The 21,373-nt window shown below is 35.6% G+C and overlaps 1 protein-coding gene across 2 annotated transcripts; it reads left to right on the forward strand.

Annotated features, from left to right (window-relative positions):
* Positions 1-45: 45 nt before the first annotated feature.
* Positions 46-20,812, forward strand: LOC130085686 (5'-3' exonuclease PLD4). 2 transcript variants are annotated; one of them, XM_056251597.1, is made up of 12 exons: positions 46-177; positions 876-909; positions 1,069-1,144; positions 2,231-2,379; positions 4,111-4,294; positions 6,168-6,288; positions 6,855-6,982; positions 8,607-8,807; positions 16,757-16,896; positions 18,697-18,862; positions 18,934-19,030; positions 20,605-20,812. In XM_056251597.1, the coding sequence occupies exons 2-12, from the start codon at positions 902-904 to the stop codon at positions 20,802-20,804; spliced, it is 1,470 nt and encodes a 489-aa protein (XP_056107572.1). In that variant the 5' UTR covers positions 46-177; positions 876-901; the 3' UTR covers positions 20,805-20,812. The 2 variants fall into 2 exon arrangements, with proteins under 2 accessions (XP_056107572.1, XP_056107573.1); XM_056251598.1 differs by lacking the exon at positions 46-177 and having other exon boundaries at positions 788-909.
* The last annotated feature ends 561 nt before the right edge of the window (positions 20,813-21,373 follow it).

The raw sequence follows: 21,373 nt of genomic DNA on the forward strand, positions 1-21,373 counted from the left end.
TAAGAGCTCCGGCACCTCCATAACACTTGCATGAACATGATGTGCAACTGAAGGTCCGGTCGTGTTTCTCCCGAAATGAAAGTGAAACTCTGAGCAGTCGGGAGTTTCTGACACTCTTTCATGGTCTTTAATGCCTGTATGACGTGTGTTCGGACAAACTCAAGTGCACTGAACGAGGTATGAAATATTATTCGGCATGCATACAGTATATTATAATATATTAACATGTCTGAGTGTTAGACATCGAAGTTGTAAACAAAGATTGTTGGAGGTTTCACGAGAAAATACTGCCTCAGTCTTTCTTTATTCAATGTTTATTTCTGTCACCTGCCGTTTCTTTGTAATTTTGAAATTTACTAGCAATTTTTGAGTGAAAATTGTTTAATTTAATCATATACCAAATATTTTTCAGTGTGGTTTATATACAAATGCTGCCTTAAAATCTGTGCATTTAACTCTCAGAATATCCAAGCCTATAATCAACCTTTAATTGTGATCCTCTTTATGCAATTTTATAAAAACATTCATATTTTAAAACCGATTTTGATGCATAAATGTGCTTTATATAAATCTGATTTCCTTCTATCAAAGTATTTGATTTTGATGTCAGTGTGTTTAAGCACAGCTGAAGCTATTATTAATTCATTTATTTTGATCATACCATGTTGTAGAGCATGTGTATACCATTGTAATTATTACCTGTGTATCCTTTTCAGACAACTTGTCTGTCAGTTAATTATATTTAAGATGTGATTAGATGCTTGAAAGCTCTTTTGATCATTACATAAATGTTAAAGTGCCATAAAAAAACAGAAATGAAAAGCGAATGAGGAACTAATGACTATTTGAGTATTTCCCTTTGTGCTTCACACAAGAATACAATCAACACCTGCTCAGCAACATGTCTGAGTAAGTTCACTGCACTTTATCACGTATAACTGACTGTGTTTTGTTGATTTATAACAGAAATATAAACATGTATCAGCTGTAGATTGGATGATGCTTGTACCAACTCTTTCTCTGAACAGTTAGTCCATATCAATCAGCTTTTACATGTTCTACTTTTAGATCTTCACGCTTACGAGATGTTAAAAAACGGACCTCTTATCAGAGCTTACATGACAATTATGTGTCAAATACCAAGGTAAGTGACGCTTTAAATGGGCTTTATGTAATCATTTTCATGTATTAGTCAACTTTTATTGCCAATTTGGGAACTTAAAAAACGAGAGTTCCCCGACTTCAGGGTGAAAGCCTGTGTAGATTGATTTTTTTGTTTTATGTGAAGGACTCGGGACGTTTTTGCCGGGAAAATCAAAATGATGTTACGGTTACGCGCGCTCCCGAGAACGTCTCTTTTGATTACCTCATCTGTCGACGTTATTAATCGTAGATCTGGTTCAAACATATCCACATCGCTACGTTTTCTGAACTGCTGCTTTCTGTCATTTTTGTTTATTTAATTATTGAGAGGAAAGCGCAGCACATATTTATACATTCCCAGTTCAAACTGACATTGAATAAACTTAGAAATTACGTTTCTCGTGACATCGAAACAACGAAGTAACGTTTTACGTCAGACAGACACGCCATTTAAAACTAACGGAAAATCGACGCAATTGGTTTGCTTTCCAACGTTGAAACGATGTTAATTTCAGTTGGATGAAACGATGTTGTACAATTAACACTTTTTCTACTTATTTCTACCTATATTACCTTATTTCTTATTACCTATCTTATTATAATAGATAAATTAGCCTGTATGGTAATAATTTATTAAACGCACAGATCAGATTCAGTTATCATTGCTTTATTATTTATACAAAATATGAATTTTTACATACGTTTTTAGAGCATACTACCCTCTAGACAAATATAGAAAAGGTATTAACACTCAAATACACAGAAAAAAATGTAAAAGTAAATTAAAGTCTAACATAATCTAATAAATATAGTCTCAAATTACAAATTAAAAGTGATATTTACTCATGTTATTTTGTGCCAAATGTGTATGAGTTATTTTCAGTGGGGCACAAGGAGATGCAAGGCAGAAAGTTAAGAGACTGACTTCGGGATGTTCGTTAACTATACCGCTGCAAAGATATTCGTTAACTATATCGCTAATAACAAGGGTTTCTGAATTCTACATATAGACCCTTTAAACAGCATCTCATCCACAGGTTTGATGATTTATATATCTAATATGGACATGATGTTTTTCTGTTTGCAGGAATCAAAGTGCTCTCTTTCTGTCCTGTTGGCCACTGGATGTTTAATCGTCTTAGGGGTTTTATTGGCCATCGTGGTAATAGAGAAATTAAAGAATGAAGATGACACACCGGCATGCTGTAACTACACCGTCCCCAATGAGCACAGCAGGTGAGCGGACTTCCTGTTTTCATGATTTCACTTCCTGTCACCTTTGAGTTTAAGACGAGCTTCTCTTTATCTTTTGATTTTGTTGACTATGACAGCTGACCTTTAGTTTAGATTCAACTTCATTGAACTTGTAAGAATTTCCCAAGTTAAATCCCCTCCAACCAGTACAACCACAATTGTATTATCAGCAAACTGTTCACGTCATCACATTTCTTTGACATACATGTGACTGAGTTGATCTTAATCTCAATATTTCAATAGTCCACTGTTATCAGAGTACATGCAAAAAAAAAAAAAAAAAAAAAAAAAAAAAATCCTGGCAAAAATCAAAGTTACAATTAGATTTATATGTGCTTAACTTTGCAGAGTATAAAAGTTGTTTAGTTAATGCCCAATCAAATGTAGTTTGTAGTTGCTTTGCCATTTGCCAAACTGTATTGTAAAAATGTCATATTTTTTAATTATTTTATTTGAATACTTCACATTTATTCTAAATTCATAACATTACTCGGGTTATTCAGCTGAAATATTTATAACAGACTGCATTTTTTTAGATTGATACAGTAGAATTGAAAATTAGTTTTTTCAGTATTTATTTGTTTAAAGTTTCATTTAACTGACATAAATTCAATGCTTCAATAGGCTTTGAGACAGTATTATTTTAGTATATCATTGATATGATATTGTAGTTTGAATTAGATTTAATTTTTTTATTTTATATTTTCATTTAAATTAGTTAAGTTTTTTGTGTGTTTTGTAATTTTTTAAATGTCTATAGTGTTTTATTACGTTTTATTTTATTTAGTTTTACTTATTTTAGTACTTGTGAGAAATGAGAAAGGTTGCCTTGGCAACAAGCTGAAATAAAAAAAATTAAACTAAAAATTAAAATTAATTTTTTACATATATTTTATTTCAGTTAACATTTATTTTACTTCAAGTAGCAAAAATGTTTTTTTAGGGTTTTAGTTAACAATAATAACTCTAATAACTAATAATAGCAAATAACACTACTAATAATACTAAAATAACTAATAATAATAAATAAAATAATCCTAATAATAAAAACCCTAATAAAACCTTAATAAGTTATATATATATATATATATATATATATATATATATATATATATATATATATATATATATATATATATATATATAAATAATAATATTATTATTATTATTTTTAAAGATTTTAGTTTTCAATTTAGTAGAAATAACCTTAATAATAAAAAAATAATAATAAATTGTGTGGTGTGTGTGTATATATATATATATATATTTCAGGGGGGTTTTTCAGTTAAGCTTCTGCTTTGTAATTTCGAGAGAAATGTAAGAAAACTGTAATTTTAGATCATGCTGTGGTGAATTTGTGTTGAGACTGAACTTGTATCCTGTTAATAACAGCACACTTTATGCACAATGACATCACTTTATCATATTTCCACGAGGAATGACTTCTACGAATGAATCTCCTTCCAAAACAAGCCAACCGTGTGTTTTCTGCTCCACTATGAAGAATAATTGAATAATTCTTTCTAAGCATGTAATTTCGGTGTCTTGATCTTAAATATTAAATTATTCTTCATAGTGGAGCAGAAAACACACGGTTGGCTGGTTTTGGAAGGAGATTCATTCGTAGAAGTCATTCCTCGTGGACATGTGATAATGTTATGTCATTGTGTCTTGATCTGGTCTGGACGTGAGCGCTGCCTTGTTTTCTCCCAGGATCGTTCTCGTTGAGAGTTTCCCTCTCAGCATGGATTATGGGAGAAACGCCAGCGCTGGAGAAAGCCTGTTTGAAGCCTGGAAGGATCTTCTGTCTTCGGCCACAGAACAAATCGACGTGGCGTCTTTCTACTGGTCTCTGACGGCTGACGACATCAACGTGAACTCCAGCGCCGACAGAGCTGTGAGACTCATTCACACTGTTAGAAACTCATGTCTGGTGGTTTTGAACTATGAAGGTAATATGATGCCATAAAGAATCGCATGCACAGGGTAAGTGAATGTGCTCATTAAAGCTGCAGTCCGTAACTTTTTTGGGTTACTTAAAAGTTATCCAAAAATAATTTTGAGCAAGTACATAACCAGTTCAAAAGCCAGTGCTGTAGCTCGACTCACAGCGGTGAGCTTGTAATAATGTTTTTAATTCCAGGGAAATTCGAGCATGTCTTTGCGTCATTACGTCACATCTGTACAGACACATCTGTCCACACACATCTGTACACACACATCTGTACACACATCTGTCCACACACACCTGTACACACACCTGTACACACACATCTGTACACACACACCTGTACACACACATCTGTCCACATAAAGAAGAGTCTCGGCTAGTCGGCTGTGAGTGTGAGGATGCTGGAGGTGGAGATTTATAGCCTTTTCTCGCAGCACTGGATATAATTGAATGTGATGGCGGATCCAGAAAGGTTCAAACGAGGATCGCCAGTGACGACTGGAGACTCACCCGCTGTAACATGCAGAAGATGTCGGACTTCGGAGCGGCGACAGAAGAAGAGAGCCTGCAACCGGACCCATGCGGAGACACGGATAATATCGGAAGGGCTTTAAATGTCGTCACACAATGCTGACGTTGAACATTAACACTTTGAGAACAAAGTATAATTTGCAAGGTTTGACGTGATCTAATAAGCGATCGTTAGATTTAATCAGCGCGATTTACTGCAATGCTTTTTCCCCTTAGTTGGTCAGAACAAAAGTGGATGTTTCTCACTTGTTCAGACATTTTCCGGTGAATATTATTATGTTGGTCATATTTCCACAAAGTATAATTTGTGATTGTGAACGCCAGTATCCACACCGGCGGCGACTGACACACACACACTCTCCTCAAACACTGTGTTCATCCGCGCTGTGCCGCGCCGAGGCACGACTCACGTAAAGCTGATCACTCCGCCAATAACTGCAATTGCAGATTTCGAACAGAGATGGCGACAGAGGAAAAACTACAGACTGCAGCTTTAAGCAATCATTTATTTATTTATTTATTTAACATGTATGTGTGCATTAAAAGTAGCCTACCATTTCGGCAACGAGAACGATGCTAAGCCAAAAGAAGATAAAGATGTGTTCTAGCGACTGGCGTGTTTATTGAGCCAATCAGATTAGAGTAAATCGAGAGTCAGCGAGCTCCTCATCTGATTGGCTACATTATGAAGGTGCCCCCCCCCCCCCCCCCTCGCGCTTGCAAAACTCAGTCTCGTGCCAAACCTGTAAGCACAGCTAAAAGAAAGACGCAACTGTACAAATCAGGTTATTTCGGGAACTTTTTTTGCTGCACGCACACAAGAAGTCATTCAGACATTTGCAACAGTTTAATTTTATACACAAAGGTTTGTTTAACGCGATCAATCGGTTTTGCAGTCCCTGACTCTGTTGTTTTCGCCTGCAAATTGCTGTTCACAGGCTTGCAGTGCTTTTGGCCGTATTTGTGCGGGGGGAAACACGTGCCAAAAGTGTAAGTCAGAAGAATGCAGATCATATTTATTGTGCATTAGCATGAAGCAGTTTCACAATACATGCATTACACTTACGAATAACAGTAAAATGCTGCAAATATTTTTTTCTTGCACTTGAATTTGGCGATTCACACCTTTACAAATCTTCTCTTGCACAATTTACGCTTACACTTTCACAAATCTTACCCTGCACATGTGATTCTTTATGGCATCATATCACCTTCATAATGAACCTTTTTGATTGTCAACGTCACATAATGAACCTTTTTGATTGTCAACGTCATGTTTGTGTCTCAGGGCAGAGAGATTTTAGAGGAGTTCAGAGCTTTACCGGCGAGAAACGTGTCCGTGCGAGTGGTGACCAGCATCCCGACTGTGGCTCTCAATTCAACAGACCTACAAGTCCTGAAAGAAAACGGTCAGGAATTGTGCCTTACATGTAAAGACATGGATTATTTATTTTAAAGTCCCCCTGTGGTAATCCAGCTTTTAATGTTGTTTATGTGTCTATGTGGTGTTCTTAATCTGCTTTAAGACACACCATGTGTAAGTTCATAAGTCGACAGCATTGCTGAGTATTTCCTCCTTAAAACTGCAGTGAACCAAAGACAGTCTCAAAAACACGGTTTGAAATCGCTGGTGTTTCTGACGTCACAAACGACCTTGTAACCAATCAGATCAACGTGTGATCGTCAACCAGTGGATCTCTGAGTGAGTGAGTGAGTGGAGGCGGGGCTCATTTGCATATTCATAGAACCGCGCATACTAAATGAGGCGAGGGTGTCGAGTTACATTCAAGATATTTTAAGGCAATAAAGAAAAAAACTTTTAAATATGTAATTTTGGTGATCAAAGATGAGTTTTAAGGGATAAAATGATTGACTACAGGGGGACTTTAAATAATTAGTTTCTACTCTTGATTAACTTCTGAAATGAATCTTCTTATTTCCTCTAGTCCTAACTGTGTGTTGTTTCTTCCTGTAGGAATACAGATACGACGAGTGAACTTCGGCCGCTTGACTAAAGGAGTCCTTCATACTAAATTCTGGATTGTGGACGGGAAACACGTTTACATCGGCAGCGCCAACATGGACTGGAGAGCTTTAACGCAGGTAAGACCTGACATTTGCGATCGTGGATTTAACACGCTTTCATCCAAAGGGATTTACAGTAGCAAGTAGTTCCAGTTTTCGCAATATACACTGCTATGTTTATTAGAAAGAAGATGTCAAAAAAATGTGAAGCTTGGGATCACAGACTTAAGTTTGATCTCATTTTAAAGAAGACCCTTGGTAGGTTATTGTTGAAGTAAAAAAAAAGTTTAAAAAGTCAAAACAAAAAATTTTTGGGGGGTTTATGAAAATGATTTATGAACATTATTTTATGTAAAATATATATTTTATGAAACATGATGAACTCTAAAACTGCTAGAAAATCAAAGTCACAAATCTAAACAAGTCTTGTTCCAAATTTGAGGTTGATATCTCAAAAAAATAGCTTTCAGTAAGATTTTGTTTGGCCGCAGTAACACATTTTCCCCATTAGATGCCAGCAAAACTCTGATTTGTGATTTGTTTTTCTCTCTCAAATATTACACACACATACACACACACACACTTGTTTTTATAACACACATACAAACCACACTCTGACATCTATACCAACACTCTCACACAATTATAGCTGCATCATTTATCTCTAATTGGCTCTATAATATGCAGAAGCAGAAAACAGTAATAAAGTGAGTATTTGCTTTATAGGCCAAACCTGAGAAAATGGCACCATCTGGTAAAACAGTTAAAATTTTAATTTTAAAGCCTTGCCAACAGAATTAAAGCCTGTTATCAAAGATTGCATCATTTTATAGTTAAATGGCCCTGGGATTAAAAATTGGTTTCAATGGGGACATTTTTGTCCACACGGTCCTGATTGGAACTATTTTGTGTTACTGGTGTAAAATAGATTTATTAAAGGAAATGGGGGTGAAATAGTACAATTACAATAAAAATACACACCTGTGCCAAAATGTATGCAGTCGGCATTAGCACTGTCAAAATGATCAAAAAAACAAAACTGTAAAAGATGAAAATGTCCATATGGTTGTAAAAGTGTTAAATGGAAGAGCTGGAAGATGTTTTGAAAGTTGTGATATTTTCAGCAGTCTCTAATTGTGATGAATGTGACGTGTGTGGTTTATGGAAATAATTGATGAACATTATTTTATATAAAATATATATTTTATGAAACATGTTGAACTCTAAAACTATTAGAAAATCGAAGTCATAAATCTAAACCAGTCGTGTTCCAAATTTGAGGTTGATATCTCAAAAAATTTGCTTTCAGTAAGGTGTGTGTGTGTCTGTGTGTGTGTGTGTGTGTGTGTGTGTGTGTGTCTGTGTGTGTGTTGTGTCTTTCTGTGTCTGTGTGTGTCTGTGTATGTGTGTGTCTGTGTGTGTGTGTGTGTGTGTGTGTGTGTGTGTGTCTGTTTGTGTGTCTGTGTCTGTCTGTCTGTGTGTGTGTGTCTGTCTGTCTGTGTGTGTCTGTCTGTGTGTGTCTGTGTGTGTCTGTGTGTGTCTGTGTGTGTCTGTCTGTGTGTGTCTGTGTGTGTGTGTGTGTGTGTGTGTGTGTGTGTGTGTGTGTGTGTGTGTGTGTGTGTGTGTGTGTGTGTGTGTGTGTGTGTGTGTGTGTGTGTGTGTGTGTGTGTGTGTGTGTGTGTGTGATAAACCTCTCCTCCAGGTGAAAGAGCTCGGTGTGGTGATCTATAACTCCAGTGGTTTGGCTGCCGACCTGCACAAGATCTTCCAGTCGTACTGGGTCATGGGTCGGTCCAACACTTCTCTCCCGGATCCGTGGCCGTCCTCCTACCAGACCTCCATCAGCCAGGAGCATCCGCTGCCACTCAACCTCAGCGGTGTGGCCAGTCGAGTTTACATCACGGTGACTACACTCGCTCACAAACACACACACACACATTCATGCACAGTCTTTTGGAGAGGCTTGTTGACATTATGTGCCTATGAAACAAGCGGATTTACGTATTGTAGAGTTAATGAAAGTTATCCTGAGCATTGTAGAGTTAATGAAAGTTATCCTGAGCATTGTGGAGTTAACGAAAGTTATCCTGAGCATTGTAGAGTTAATGAAAGTTATCCTGAGCATTGTAGAGTTAACGAAAGTTATCCTGAGCATTGTAGAGTTAATGAAAGTTATCCTGAGCATTGTGGAGTTAACGAAAGTTATCCTGAGCATTGTAGAGTTAATGAAAGTTATCCTGAGCATTGTAGAGTTAACGAAAGTTATCCTGAGCATTGTAGAGTTAATGAAAGTTATCCTGAGCATTGTGGAGTTAACGAAAGTTATCCTGAGCATTGTAGAGTTAACGAAAGTTATCCTGAGCATTGTAGAGTTAATGAAAGTTATCCTGAGCATTGTAGAGTTAATGAAAGTTATCCTGAGCATTGTAGAGTTAATGAAAGTTATCCTGAGCATTGTGGAGTTAATGAAAGTTATCCTGAGCATTGTGGAGTTAATGAAAGTTATCCTGAGCATTGTGGAGTTAATGAAAGTTATCCTGAGCATTGTAGAATTAATGAAAGTTATCCTGAGCATTGTAGAGTTAATGAAAGTTATCCTGAGCATTGTAGAGTTAATGAAAGTTATCCTGAGCATTGTAGAGTTAATGAAAGTTATCCTGAGCATTGTAGAGTTAATGAAAGTTATCCTGAGCATTGTGGAGTTAACGAAAGTTATCCTGAGCATTGTGGAGTTAATGAAAGTTATCCTGAGCATTGTAGAGTTAATGAAAGTTATCCTGAGCATTGTAGAGTTAATGAAAGTTATCCTGAGCATTGTGGAGTTAATGAAAGTTATCCTGAGCATTGTGGAGTTAATGAAAGTTATCCTGAGCATTGTGGAGTTAATGAAAGTTATCCTGAGCATTGTAGAGTTAATGAAAGTTATCCTGAGCATTGTAGAGTTAATGAAAGTTATCCTGAGCATTGTGGAGTTAATGAAAGTTATCCTGAGCATTGTAGAGTTAATCAAAGTTATCCTGAGCATTGTAGAGTTAATGAAAGTTATCCTGAGCATTGTATTATTAATGAAAGTTATCCTGAGCATTGTAGAGTTAATTAAAGTTATCCTGAGCATTGCGGAGTTAATGAAAGTTATCCTGAGCATTGTAGAGTTAATGAAAGTTATCCTGAGCATTGTAGAGTTAATGAAAGTTATCCTGAGCATTGTGGAGTTAATGAAAGTTATCCTGAGCATTGTGGAGTTAATGAAAGTTATCCTGAGCATTGTGGAGTTAATGAAAGTTATCCTGAGCATTGTGGAGTTAATGAAAGTTATCCTGAGCATTGTGGAGTTAATGAAAGTTATCCTGAGCATTGTGGAGTTAATGAAAGTTATCCTGAGCATTGTGGAGTTAATGAAAGTTATCCTGAGCATTGTGGAGTTAATGAAAGTTATCCTGAGCATTGTGGAGTTAATGAAAGTTATCCTGAGCATTGTGGAGTTAATGAAAGTTATCCTGAGCATTGTGGAGTTAATGAAAGTTATCCTGAGCATTGTAGAATTAACGAAAGTTATCCTGAGCATTGTGGAGTTAATGAAAGTTATCCTGAGCATTGCGGAGTTAATGAAAGTTATCCTGAGCATTGTAGAGTTAACGAAAGTTATCCTGAGCATTGTAGAGTTAACGAAAGTTATCCTGAGCATTGTAGAGTTAATGAAAGTTATCCTGAGCATTGTAGAGTTAATGAAAGTTATCCTGAGCATTGTAGAGTTAATGAAAGTTATCCTGAGCATTGTGGAGTTAATGAAAGTTATCCTGAGCATTGTAGAGTTAATGAAAGTTATCCTGAGCATTGTAGAGTTAATGAAAGTTATCCTGAGCATTGTAGAGTTAATGAAAGTTATCCTGAGCATTGTAGAGTTAATGAAAGTTATCCTGAGCATTGTAGAGTTAATGAAAGTTATCCTGAGCATTGTAGAGTTAATGAAAGTTATCCTGAGCATTGTAGAGTTAACGAAAGTTATCCTGAGCATTGTAGAGTTAATGAAAGTTATCCTGAGCATTGTGGAGTTAATGAAAGTTATCCTGAGCATTGTAGAGTTAATGAAAGTTATCCTGAGCATTGTAGAGTTAATGAAAGTTATCCTGAGCATTGTAGAGTTAATGAAAGTTATCCTGAGCATTGTGGAGTTAATGAAAGTTATCCTGAGCATTGTAGAGTTAATGAACGTTATCCTGAGCATTGTGGAGTTAATGAAAGTTATCCTGAGCATTGTAGAGTTAATGAAAGTTATCCTGAGCATTGTAGAGTTAATGAAAGTTATCCTGAGCATTGTGGAGTTAATGAAAGTTATCCTGAGCATTGTGGAGTTAATGAAAGTTATCCTGAGCATTGTGGAGTTAATGAAAGTTATCCTGAGCATTGTGGAGTTAATGAAAGTTATCCTGAGCATTGTGGAGTTAATGAAAGTTATCCTGAGCATTGTGGAGTTAATGAAAGTTATCCTGAGCATTGTGGAGTTAATGAAAGTTATCCTGAGCATTGTGGAGTTAACGAAAGTTATCCTGAGCATTGTGGAGTTTATGAAAGTTATCCTGAGCATTGTGGAGTTAACGAAAGTTATCCTGAGCATTGTGGAGTTAATGAAAGTTATCCTGAGCATTGCGGAGTTAATGAAAGTTATCCTGAGCATTGTGGAGTTAATGAAAGTTATCCTGAGCATTGTGGAGTTAATGAAAGTTATTCTGAGCATTGTGGAGTTAATGAAAGTTATCCTGAGCATTGTAGAATTAATGAAAGTTATCCTGAGCATTGTGGAGTTAATGAAAGTTATCCTGAGCATTGTGGAGTTAATGAAAGTTATCCTGAGCATTGTGGAGTTAATGAAAGTTATCCTGAACATTGTAGAATTAATGAAAGTTATCCTGAGCATTGTGGAGTTAATGAAAGTTATCCTGAGCATTGTGGAGTTAATGAAAGTTATCCTGAGCATTGTGGAGTTAATGAAAGTTATCCTGAGCATTGTGGAGTTAATGAAAGTTATCCTGAGCATTGTGGAGTTAATGAAAGTTATCCTGAGCATTGTGGAGTTAATGAAAGTTATCCTGAGCATTGTAGAATTAATGAAAGTTATCCTGAGCATTGTGGAGTTAATGAAAGTTATCCTGAGCATTGTGGAGTTAATGAAAGTTATCCTGAGCATTGTGGAGTTAATGAAAGTTATCCTGAGCATTGTGGAGTTAATGAAAGTTATCCTGAGCATTGTGGAGTTAATGAAAGTTATCCTGAGCATTGTAGAATTAATGAAAGTTATCCTGAGCATTGTGGAGTTAATGAAAGTTATCCTGAGCATTGTGGAGTTAATGAAAGTTATCCTGAGCATTGTGGAGTTAATGAAAGTTATCCTGAGCATTGTGGAGTTAATGAAAGTTATCCTGAGCATTGTAGAGTTAATGAAAGTTATCCTGAGCATTGTGGAGTTAATGAAAGTTATCCTGAGCATTGTGGAGTTAATGAAAGTTATCCTGAGCATTGTGGAGTTAATGAAAGTTATCCTGAGCATTGTGGAGTTAATGAAAGTTATCCTGAGCATTGTAGAGTTAACGAAAGTTATCCTGAGCATTGTGGAGTTAATGAAAGTTATCCTGAGCATTGTGGAGTTAATGAAAGTTATCCTGAGCATTGTAGAATTAATGAAAGTTATCCTGAGCATTGTGGAGTTAATGAAAGTTATCCTGAGCATTGTGGAGTTAATGAAAGTTATCCTGAGTTAATGAAAGTTATCCTGAGTTAATGAAAGTTATCCTGAGTTAATGAAAGTTATCCTGAGTTAATGAAAGTTATCCTGAGTTAATGAAAGTTATCCTGAGTTAATGAAAGTTATCCTGAGTTAATGAAAGTTATCCTGAGTTAATGAAAGTTATCCTGAGTTAATCAAAGTTATCCTAAGTTAATGAAAGTTATCCTGAGTTAATGAAAGTTATCCTGAGTTAATCAAAGTTATCCTGAGTTAATGAAAGTTATCCTGAGCATTGTAGAGTGGAAGACTGAACACAACGAGTGCTGAAAGGGGCGGAGCTACATGAGGTCTATTATAATACTAGTTCTGATTGGATGAGGCGTGTTTGAAGACGTTGACACACATTCTAAATGTTGCCTGGCAGTCAGTCGTTATTGTTAACTAAAACTATTGAAAATCATTTTCGGTCAGGGAAATAAAGCTGAAAAAATATATAAATATTAGATGAAAAACTTAAACTTAAATACATTAAAATTAGAAATGTCACCTTGAAGTATTATAATTATTAAAATCGAAGCAAAAATAAATTAAAGGTAAATTGAAATACATAAATAACAAAATAAAAGTAATAAAAAAAAACTTTTTAAGGTAGTATTAATAAATGTATCTGCATCAATTTATCTGCATCTTTTATTAAAGTGATGTTGCTGTTGTTTTATATAGTCATGTCATCCTGTTCCTGGGTTTAATGAGTGATACTGATATCTACAGACTATTTAAAATGGAAATAGTTATCTAAATGAAATCCAATAGTCTCAAAATTTTGAAATGTCGGCAAATTAACTGGTGATATGCACTACTCCTTAAAAAATTTTTTTTTTTAATTTTTAATTCAGCAAGGACGCATTAAATTGTTCAAAAGTAAAGACATTGATAATGTTACAAGAGATTTTATTTCAAATAAACGCTGTTCTTGTAGAATGTTTTATTTATCAAAGAATCCTGAGAAAAAAAATGCATCTCAGTTTCTAGAAAAATATGAATCAGCACAACAATTATTCCTAATAATAATCATAAATGTTTCTTGAGCATCAAATCATCATTTTGGAGTGATTTCTGAAGGATCATGTGACACTGAAGACTGGAGTAATGATGCGTAATGATCACAGGAATAAATTACGCTTTACTATATATTCACATAGAAAACTATGGAAGCTTGTTTCCGCCACAGAATGAAAAATAAAAAAGCTAATTGTGACTTTTTATCTTTAACTATAGTCAGAATTGTGTGATATAAAGTCAGAATTGCATGCTATAAAGTCAGAATTGCGTGATATAAAGTCGCAATTGCGTGTAATAAATTCAGAATTGCGAGATATAAAGTCGCAATTGCCTTATAGTCAGAATTGCGAGATATAAAGTCAGAATTAATTGATATAAAGTCGCAATTGCGTGTTATAAAGTCAGAATTGCGAGATATAAAGTCGCAATTGCCTTATAGTCAGAATTGCGTGATACAAAGTCAGAATTGCGTGTTATAAAGTCAGGATTGCGTGTTATAAAGTCAGAATTGCGTGTTATAAAGTCAGAATTGCGAGATATAAAGTCGCAATTGCCTTATAGTCAGAATTGCGTGATATAAAGTCAGAATTGCGTGTTATAAAGTCAGGATTGCGTGTTATAAAGTCAGAATTGCGTGTTATAAAGTCAGAATTGCGAGATATAAAGTCGCAATTGCCTTATAGTCAGAAAGTCGCAATAGCGTGTTATAAAGTCAGAATTGCGAGATATAAAGTCGCAATTGCGTGTTATAAAGTCAGAATTGCGAGATATAAAGTCAGAATTGATTGATATAAAGTCAAAATTGCGTGTTATAAAGTCAGAATTGCGTGATATAAAGTCGCAATTGCGTGTTATAAAGTCAGAATTGCGAGATATAAAGTCAGAATTGCGAGATATAAAGTCGCAATTGCATGTTATAAAGTCAGAATTGCGAGATGTAAAGTCGCAATTGCGTGTTATAAAGTCAGAATTGTGAGATATAGTCAGAATTGCGAGATATAAAGTCGCAATTGCGTGTTATAAAGTCAGAATTGCAAGATGTAAAGTCGCAATTGCGTGTTATAAAGTCAGAATTGCGAGATGTAAAGTCGCAATTGCGTGTTATAAAGTCAGAATTGTGAGATATAAAGTCGCAATTGCGTGTTATAAAGTCAGAATTGTGAGATATAGTCAGAATTGCGAGATGTAAAGTCGCAATTGCGTGTTATAAAGTCAGAATTGTGAGATATAAAGTCGCAATTGCGTGTTATAAAGTCAGAATTGTGAGATATAGTCAGAATTGCGAGATATAAAGTCGCAATTGCGTGTTATAAAGTCAGAATTGCGAGATGTAAAGTCGCAATTGCGTGTTATAAAGTCAGAATTGCGAGATATAAAGTCGCAATTGCGTGTTATAAAGTCAGAATTGCGTGTTATAAAGTCAGAATTGCGAGATATAAAGTCGCAATTCCGTGTTATAAAGTCAGAATTGCGTGATATAAAGTCGCAATAGCGTGTTATAAAGTCAGAATTGCGAGATATAAAGTCGCAATTGCGTGTTATAAAGTCAGAATTGCGTGTTATAAAGTCAGAATTGCGAGATATAAAGTCGCAATTGCGTGTTATAAAGTCAGAATTGCGTGATATAAAGTCGCAATTGCGTGTTATAAAGTCAGAATTGCGTGTTATAAAGTCAGAATTGCGAGATATAAAGTCGCAATTGCGTGTTATAAAGTCAGAATTGCGTGTTATAAAGTCAGAATTGCGAGATATAAAGTCGCAATTGCGTGTTATAAAGTCAGAATTGCGTGATATAAAGTCGCAATTGCGTGTTATAAAGTCAGAATTGCGAGATATAAAGTCAGAATTGATTGATATAAAGTCAAAATTGCGTGTTATAAAGTCAGAATTGCGTGATATAAAGTCACAATTGCGTGTTATAAAGTCACAATTGCGAGATATAAATTCGCAATTGCGTGTTATAAAGTCAGAATTGCGAGATATAAAGTCAGAATTGCGAGATATAAAGTCGCAATTGCATGTTATAAAGTCAGAATTGCGAGATGTAAAGTCGCAATTGCGTGTTATAAAGTCAGAATTGCGAGATGTAAAGTCGCAATTGCGTGTTATAAAGTCAGAATTGTGAGATATAGTCGCAATTGCGTGTTATAAAGTCAGAATTGCAAGATGTAAAGTCGCAATTGCGTGTTATAAAGTCACAATTGCGAGATGTAAAGTCGCAATTGCGTGTTATAAAGTCAGAATTGCGAGATGTAAAGTCGCAATTGCGTGTTATAAAGTCAGAATTGCGAGATATAAAGTCGCAATTGCGTGTTATAAAGTCAGAATTGCGAGATATAAAGTCGCAATTGCGTGTTATAAAGTCAGAATTGCGAGATGTAAAGTCGCAATTGCGTGTTATAAAGTCAGAATTGTGAGATATAGTCAGAATTGCAAGACGTAAAGTCGCAATTGCGTGTTATAAAGTCAGAATTGCGAGATGTAAAGTCGCAATTGCGTGTTATAAAGTCAGAATTGCGAGATATAAAGTCGCAATTGCGTGTTATAAAGTCAGAATTGCGAGATGTAAAGTCGCAATTGCGTGTTATAAAGTCAGAATTGTGAGATATAAACTTATTCCCCTTAGAATTGGCCTGATAACTCGCAATTGCGAGTTTATATCTCACAATTCTGAGAAAAGATGTCAGAATTTTGAGATCAAAACTCAATTATGTGTTATAAAGTCAGAATTGCGAGATGTAAACTCGCAATTGTGAGAAATAAAGTCAAATTGTCTTTTTTCTCGCAAATGCGACTTTATTTCTCATAATTGCGACTTTATATCTCGCAATTGCGACTTTATTTCTCAGAATTGCGACTTTATTTCTCACAATTCTGACTTCATATCGCAATTGTGAGATAAAAAGTCGCAATTATTAAAAAAAATATATTTATTCAGTGGCGGAAACAAGCTTCCATAGAAAACAGCTGATTTACATCATAATAATATTTCACAATTTTACTGCATTTTTGATCAAATAAACGCAGCTTTGGTGAGCCGAAGAGTCTTCATCTCTCCTCTTCCTCAGGCCTCTCCGCCGGCGTTCTGTCCTGCCTCTCGAACCCGAGACCTTGATGCCATTCTGTCGGCCATCGGAGACGCGCGGGTCTTCATACACATCGCCGTCATGGAGTTTTATCCCGCCTCCAAGTACTTCCATCATCACGGGTGAGTTTCAACTCAAGTCAGCTGTATTTCCATAGCGTTTATACAACACCGATTGATTTAAAATGAGTAATTCACTTTCAAATGAAGATTAGGCCGTGATTTACTCACTCTCAAGTCATCTAAGTGTTTGATTTTCTATTTTCAGACGAATACAATCTGAGTTATATTAAAAAATGTCTTGGCTCTTCCAGGTTTTATAATGGCAGTGGATTGCAAACAACAGATTAAAGCTCAAAAACGTGCATCCATCCGTAATAAACGAACTAGTCTTCATCAAATATGAGATCAATTTAATTTTTCAGCTGTAAAGCAGCTCTAAAAAGACTATAGTGTCGTTATTCAGCTCAATGTTGATTCAGTCCAGTTTAATAACTGTATAAAGTTCATCAATTATGAAACTAGTTCAATTCAATTACTCAGCTCAATTAAATTCAAAGTTCAGTTTTGGTTGCAAAATTCGTCAATTATGAAAAATTCAATTCAGTTGTAATAAGCATTTCAATGCATTTTAGAGCTGCACGATTAATGTTAAAAGATTGCGATCTCGATTCAAACACACACGTGATCTTATTCCTAAATGATGATGATTCGCCTGTGTCTCTTAAACCTTTGACAAGTACAATCACAGAGAACTGATCACAGATCTGTGTTCTGATCCAGAGAGAGCAGATGTCCTGTATAGGTATGAAACCGCTTCACAAACAGCACCGTATCATTATTCCTATATTACAAGTAAAAGTTTATTGTTCGTAAATAAACACTGGCCTACAGTAGTGATGAAAATAGAGCAAATCAACTTTTGAAAATAAATTAACACTTCAAATGCGACAAGAGACTGATGAAAATGTGTCATTGAATCATTCATTCAAGAGATTCGTTCAAAAACACTGATTCATCCAGTAATAAAATGAGTGAAGTATTTATGAGTGAGTCAATTGAATCATTATATTTTCTGTGTAACAACGAATAGAGGTATTATAATGTATTATAATTATAAATCACCTTTTAAAAGTAACTTGACGCTTCAAATCAAATAAAGATGGTATAAATTACAGCGTTACACCAGTAGGTGGCGACAAGAGACTGATGAAAATGTGTGTGTCATTGAATCATTCACTCAAGAGATTCGTTCAAAAAACTCTGATTAATCCAGTAATAAAACAAGTGAAGTATTTATGAGTGAGTCATTAAATCATTCATTCAAGAGATTTGTTCATAACGCTGATTTGTCCAGTAATAAAATGAATGAAGTATTTATGAGTGAGTCATTGAATCATTCATTCAAGAGATTCACTTAAAACTTTGATTCGTCCAGTAATAAAACAAGTGAAGTATTTATGAGTGTGTCATTAAATCATTCATTCAAAAGATTTGTTCATAACGCTGATTTGTCCAGTAATAAAATGAGTGAAGTATTTATGAGTGAGTCATTGAATCATTCATTCAAGAGATTCACTTAACTTTGATTCGTCCAGTTACAAAACAAGTGAAGTTTTTGTAAATGAGTCATTGAATCATTCATTCAAGAGATTCGTTCAAAATGCTGATATGTCCAGTAATAAAATAAGTGAAGTATGAATCCATTGAATCATTCATTTGAAAAATATATTAAATATTTTTTAAACAGACTGCATCACTTAGCATTTTGTTAGAATCTCTAGTAAATGACTTATTTTGTTTAGTTGTCTGTTCAGAATCGTGATCTCTATTTTAAACAAAAAATGGTGATTCTCTAATCCATTTAGTGTCCTTTCATGAGTATGTCCATTACTGTGTGTGTGTGTGTGTGTGTTTGCGCAGATACTGGCCGGTCATTGAAGACGCCCTGAAGCGCTCGGCCTTCGAGAGGAACGTGTCCGTGAGTCTGCTGGTCAGTTGCGGTCGAGACACCGACCCGTCCGTTTGGCCGTTCCTCCGGTCATTAGATGCTCTCCGCTCCCCGTCTCACAACATTAACATCGCAGTGGTGAGTCGATGTAAACGATGCAAGGACGACACCTATATAAATCTGTTTTTAAATGCTGTTTCATTGCACAGAGGCTGTTTATTATTCCCGTGGGAAACCAGTCGCACATCCCCTATTCCAGAGTCAACCACAACAAGTATATGGTGACCGACAGAGTGGCGTATGTGGGTGAGGCATTTCACTGCGCTTTTACTCTCCTGACAATGTTCATTTAATGAAATGTTGATACTAAAGGAGCTATTAAGGCATTCTTTTTAACATTGACTTTTTCGATTTTTTATACACCGATTCATGGTCTCGTGAGTTCAGTGTTGGACAGGTCAGTTGTTTTAACTATTCATTAAAGTGAATAGTTAAAATGAGTCATTTTGCGTATCGGACGTGTCATTAGTGGACGTCCAGCCATGGCACGCTTGTGTGATTATCTCGGCAGTTTAGGACATCGCACAAGATTTGCGTCAATACAGAAAAAATTTAATCACTGGATAGGTTTTTTCGGTTATTGAAATGTGGTTTATGTCAGCTGAATGGGCGGAACGCTTTTTAGAGAAAGGCAACGTGTTTTTTGTTTTTTGGTTTTTTGCACAATTCACACACCGCGGTAATTCAGGAGAAAAAATCTCCAAATGCTCCACGTGAAACTGCGATCTTCCGACCTTTTACTATCGTGTCAATTGATTTTGATTAATATGCGCGCGCGAGAGAGAGAGCAAAACAGCGCTCGTGTTGTTTGCTATGGTTGTTTGAAGACGTGAGAGTGCGCGCGGCCGGTGCGCTCTCTCTCTCTGCTCGTTATGCGCCCTGTCAAGCGCAGCAGTCATTCTATTCTACATCACTCACCGATCAAAAAAGGCTTTGGTGGGACAAAAAATTGCTTTGGTGACCGCCAAAAAAAATAAATGCTGGAAAACCCCTGTTATTATGTCGAAATAACGAGAATCTCACCTGAAAATCCGATAACATCAGCAATTTTAATTCAAGCAACTGATTTCTGTAAATGAATGTAAAACTAAATGTATATTGCATGCAGCACAGGGTGAAGTCAAACAGTATTTACATTAACAACGCCGAATGGCGCTGCCGGTGTGTGTAGAGAATAATGTGTTAGAATTTTAAAGACTTGGCGCTGCGCTTCTCGTCCGGTGTGCGACCCACTTTACCCTGAAAATTCACCTCAAAAACGCATCGAAACTGCAAACACAAGATTTTTGTGGAACTTCAATGGGGAATAAAGACTAACAAGACAGATAACAACATTGAACACTACACAAACAGTAATTATTAATTTGCCATAGTGACACAGGAGGTGGCGGATCCAATAAAAAAAGGTTCCGGATCCAACGTCGGAGGTGCCGGAACATGTTCCGGCGTGTTCCGGCTCAAATTAAGCCCTGGTCTTAATTCTTCCTTATAATCCTAATTTAAATTATTGATCAAATTTAAGAATTTAAAATGAAAGATAAAGCATCCATTTAATAGGATTAGGGAATAAAACACCCTTTATAAAGTGGAAAAAAATCCCTCCAAATAAATATCACAAATATGCAGATTTAAACTGAATATTGCTTCAGAATAAATTATATTTACACCACACACAAAAATATAGTTTTTTTCCGGACAAGCAACATTTTTACTCGAATGACCGATTTACTTGCATAATGCCGATCCCTGTATATAGTTTTGATATGTATGTTTCATATGAACAACTGACACTGTGTGTGTGTGTGTGTGTGTGTGTTCAGGCACGTCTAACTGGTCAGCTGACTACTTCAACACCACTGCCGGAGTGGGCTTGGTGGTTTCCCAGGATGCTTTGCTGGGAGACTCCTTCCATCAGCAGTTGAATGCCGTGTTTGCCCGAGACTGGGACTCCCAGTTTGCCGTCCCGCTCGCTGAGCTCAAGCTGAACCACGACTGTGTGTTCTCCAGATCCACACCATAGATCCGCACGCTTCAGGCGAACGCTTCACCGGTGCAACTCTTATAAGCATTAAACTTGAAATATAAACGTCATGTATATCTCACATGTTTTAAACAAACTGATATTTGTATCATCATTATATATGTATTATTTGCATCATGTCTCTAAATAAGGGAAGCCTTTTGGCCATTTCATTTGAAGAATTATTTTCTAATTCAATAAAATGTAATGAGTATTATAAATTGACCTAGATGGAATGTAATAACATTTGTGTTTTTCATTTTCAGTGTTTCAACTTTTTATATATATTATTTTTATTATACTATTATTTTTCCCCATTGTTAATGTTTATGTAATGTTTATGCATTTCATTGTAATTGTATACACAAAAAATAAACATTTTCTTAATGTTTTTATCAGCATTTTCTCCTCAAATAATTACTTTATTTACTAATATATATGCAGTCACTTGGAATTTTTAAATCATATTTGAAAATTATTATTTTTTAGGTTGACTGTTGTATTCATTGTTGATTTTTTTTCTTTTATTCTTTGTATATTTACTATGTAAAGCACTTTAAGAAGCTGCA

This window comes from Rhinichthys klamathensis, unplaced genomic scaffold (genome assembly GCF_029890125.1).
Source record: "Rhinichthys klamathensis goyatoka isolate OS25496 unplaced genomic scaffold, OSU_Roscu_1.1 h1tg000085l_1, whole genome shotgun sequence".
Lineage (NCBI taxonomy): Eukaryota > Metazoa > Chordata > Actinopteri > Cypriniformes > Leuciscidae > Rhinichthys > Rhinichthys klamathensis.